This window comes from Polyergus mexicanus, unplaced genomic scaffold (assembly GCF_030449975.1).
Source record: "Polyergus mexicanus isolate NDT 795.1 unplaced genomic scaffold, iyPolMexi1.0 SCAF_9, whole genome shotgun sequence".
Taxonomy (NCBI): domain Eukaryota; kingdom Metazoa; phylum Arthropoda; class Insecta; order Hymenoptera; family Formicidae; genus Polyergus; species Polyergus mexicanus.
Window position 1 is genome coordinate 5,138,349 of NW_027223329.1, and position 4,526 is coordinate 5,142,874.

The following is a 4,526-nucleotide window of genomic DNA, read 5'->3' on the forward strand; positions in this document are numbered from 1 at the left end:
TACTCTTCCTCAGGACATCCAGAGGAGATCTGCGGATTACAATGGGATATCCTGAGGATATCCTACATATATGTCCTGGATGTCTTTTGGACGTCCTAAGGACATCCTTGTGCTGTCTGGGTATGTACACGTTTAAGACACAATTTGACATAATTTTATATTATTTTATACACATGAATGAATTATGGGAAAGAAACAAAAAGAATTCTTGTATGGAATACAAATTGCCTTCATGTCTATTTCATCAATTGAAAAATTTTTTAATTTGGACCATTCATTTCCAACACTTATGTTAAATAACTCAGAATTGACGGGATAATGTGGAAGATTACATAGATTTATTAATATTTTTCCTTGCATAATAGATTCTTTATTATACTTATAAATATTTTTAATATGAAAAATATTACTTTTTAAATAGCAAAAACTATCAGACTCTTTTTTTAGTGACAATTTGAATGTTTTATAAAAAATGTAATCATATGCTAATCTTGTTTTATTAGATTTTTTAGAATTATAATGAGCTACTTGAGGTTTTGAAAAATATTCATGTCGAGTTTTTTAATATTTAACACGTTCCACTATTCTATTATGTAACTGTTCGAGAGGTTTTTCTCTTTTTTTCAATTGTTTTTTAATTTCATATAAAAAATTTTCAAAAGAAAAACTACTAAATGAATCTAATGTCCGAATTTTATTACATCATCAGATATATGAATTAAATTATGAACATTAGAAATAATAAAATCTTTTCCATACAATTTTTTTGAAGTTTCAACAAAATAAACTAATAAATCCTTAGCATACTCATTATTATTAATACAATCACTTTCATGGCACAATATTTTAATAGCACAATGTAAAGAATTAAAATGCAACAAATAATTTTGAGGCAAGTAATTTTGAAGTATAACTGGTCCTACATATAATAGAAATAATCTTAATTCCGTTGCTTTCCAATGGTCTAACTCTTCTAAACTGCGTGTCTTCCGTGCAAAATCATTTGGTATCCATGCAGATATATTACACAAAACTTCTGAAATTTCCTGTATAACTGTAGAATTAAATTTTATTGCTTTGATTCTTCCATGTATAAAAGTTTGAAGCATCTTTTTTACAACTCCCAAGCAAACTAAGTGCATATAATCTAATGGAAATTGGCTTACCATTCCCAAATTTACTTTCTCAAAAATTGATCTTCTAATATGATGCTCTTCATTTTCTTGATTAATAAAATTTTCATCTGTTCTCAATTTTGCATTTATTTCAGGGAAAAGCATTCGATGGTTATTATAATCACCTTCTTGCATGCACTTTGAACAACCAAAATATCCATTAAATCCTTTGACACACTTTACAAATGATCGAGCTGGAGCATCACAAATTACACATCGAATTGCAACTGTAAAGTGTATTTCATTAAACTCAAATCCTCTTTCGTGTAATAAAATATACTCTTTGATAAAATCTTTTAGAAATTCATTAGGACAAGCAAGTTTATTGTATCCATGATATATTCCAATAACAAATGGTTCAAAAATTTTTGGATATATTTCTCCTAATATTGGATAAAATTGGCTTTTTGAGCTTTTTGTTAGAGGTAAGCCATCGATATTAATATTTATTTCTATGTTTTTAGATACTGTACTTAAACGTACAGTTTTTAGAATATCTATCAAAGCATTTTTTAATCCATAATGAAAATATTTCCCAGGAGGTACTTCACGAACAACAATGTGCTTAGGAGTTTCAAGTAATGTTCTGGGATCAAGTGGAAGATCTTGTAATTCATTAATATCATCAACATTTTTCAATAACTTTAATAATGTTCCAGTAGCTCGATGAGTAATATTATATTCGCACACCCATTGTTTCAATTGTTCTTTAAAATTTGAAGTTTTATTTAGTGCTATATTATCATCTGTTATATCATTCAATTCATCTTCAATAGCTTTTTTCACTATTATTGTCACTGTTATTGTCACTATTATTGTCACTGTTATTGTCACTGTTATTGTTATTATTGATATCAATACTTTCACCTATATAATTTTCAGAATGCCTTATTTCACATTTGACACTGTCACTTGAACACATTTGATCATCTTCTTCTACATTAGCATCACTTATTTCAATATTTTGTAAAAATTTATAAGCTTTAAGAAGCCTTTTATTTTTCTGACTCACGGATAACTTTTTAAAATTTTTGCGTAATGACATTTTTAATTTATAAAAATAATGTAATGTATAAAATATAAAGATATTAAGAATAAAAATAAAAAATTCAAAATTAGAAAATAATAAAATATAAGTTACTTTATAGTTACTTTACCTTTCGTTTATACTTTTTTGAAAAGTTTAATTTTTATTTCAATTTCGCATCCAATAAAGAACTCAAACTCGAAAATCAAACCTAATATACAGGGTGACCCATTTTAACTTAGGCAGCCAAATAACTCGAAAAATAAGCACACTACGAAAAAATGTTTAGAATCAAAATTTTGTCATTTCGAGGGGGACGTACAATGACGTTAAAATGAGCCCCCCCACCCCTTCCCCTGGGCGGTGAGGGGGGGCTCATTTTAACGTCATTGTACGTCCCCCTCGAAATGACAAAATTTTGATTCTAAACATTTTTTCGTAGTGTGCTTATTTTTCGAGTTATTTGGCTGCCTAAGTTAAAATGGGTCACCCTGTATATAAATAATTATTTTTCTGAATATAGAAGTAATTATTTTTCTGAATAAATGTTATTTATATGCATCAAAATTAAGAAAAAGTTAACTTCAACATGACACTATATACATTAACGTGCATAATATCAAACAAAATGTTAATTATTCTTACCTGATATTTAATTCTTTCTTCTTCCTTTTCTCTTCCTTTCTCTCTTTCTCTCTCTCTCTCTCTCTCCCTTTATCTGTCTTTGCTTTTGGTTCTTCGTCTCTTCTTTAATTTGAAAAAATTTATATAGATTAATTATATATCTTACATATATGTGTTGTTATAGCCCGAACAGGCTATACACGAATTATTAAATATATTATTCTAAATACATATTATTTTATATGATTGCCCAACGTGTAACGCGAATACAGATCACGTTACGAGCGTTGACCGAACAAAGCGCTGACAACGCGAGCCACGCGCTAAGCCCGAGCGACCGTGCAATCATTTTATTGCGAAAACGCGAAAATCAGGGCAAGCGGAAGAAGGACATTGCGAAAATGCAACGTAGAAGTCCTACTTAAAAGCGAAATAAAAAGGAATAAAGAAATTGCGAAAGTGCAAGCAAAGAAGTCCTACTTAGAACTTCTTAGCTTGCATCCGGATATTGCCAAAATCAAGCGACACGACACACAGCCTTGTCGCTAAACGACCCCCTCCCGGGTAGCCAAAGGGAGTTAATAAAAAGGCCTACCGCTAACGAACGGCGGGCAGTCTTTACCATAAATATTACGCGGGCAGTCTTTACCATAAATATTACGCGGGCAGTCTTGATCATTAATTAATATTACGCGGGCAATCTTTATTCCTTTACGCGAGTAATATCTCTAACAACCGCGAGTGTCAAAACGAATATCAATAATTATTATAATATTAAATAGCCACGCAGTCGGCAGAAATATACACGAAGAAGCGAGAGGCGAGTCTCGAGACCGAAACTCGACTCTAGACACGCGCACGTTAAGATAACTGTTATCGTGATACGCGACGCGAGCGAAAGTGCGGGAACATTGTAAATAAACCAAACCACAAATAAATCTGATATTAATCTATTTATTTAATGTGGAAAATGTCCGAACTATTTAAATAAAGTTCTCAGGCGGAGCCCGAATTCCCAAATTCCTTCCGGCAAACGATCCCAACTACCGTGCCTCTCCGGAGGCACAACATAATTTGGTGGCAGCGGTGGGATCTGCCGGGGCATCGCCAGAACTAAGCAAGACCTGCAAAAGACACGGTTGTGTTAAAAAGCGGGCACGCCAACAATCAATTCAATTGAAGTTGACGGACGGAAGCAGCAGCTAAGCTTTCCCCAAGACCTGCAAAGCACCCAGAGTGTAAACAGGACAGGCACGCCAGCACACGTAAAACGTAAGCTGACGGAAACTACAATCAACGGAAGACACCGCACGGACAACAGAACGAGCATCGCCACAACAGTTGTAGCAGAAACGTGAGCCGCCAAGCATCGCGACCTACGATAACTCTACAGACAACGCACCGACGCCGGACAACGACCGCCGTACGACGAGCATCGTTAGCCGTATCAGCCGCCGAGCGAAGGACTGCAGCGTCAGCAACCTACTGACCCAGCGAGCGATCATGCGAGCCGTTATACTATTGTAAGTCCGAAAAAATTTAATAAATATAATAGCGTGAATGTCGGAAGGTTCTAATATACCGAAACCGATAGCGAACCGATCGTGGTTACTGAGTGAACCAGCCCGACGAGCGATTAAATGAAGCTTAGCACCGCGAGAAAATCCTTATAACGTGCGAAAAAACTTAGAAACTCAATA

General features: G+C 33.7%; 1 protein-coding gene across 1 annotated transcript; it reads right to left on the reverse strand.

Moving 5' to 3' along the window:
* Window positions 1-561: 561 nt before the first annotated feature.
* LOC138936505 (uncharacterized) lies at window positions 562-2,220 on the reverse strand. The gene is given in 3 exon segments (XM_070301943.1): window positions 562-686; window positions 689-2,008; window positions 2,073-2,220. Coding segments are annotated over 3 exon segments (1,593 nt in total).
* Between the last annotated feature and the right edge of the window lie 2,306 nt (window positions 2,221-4,526).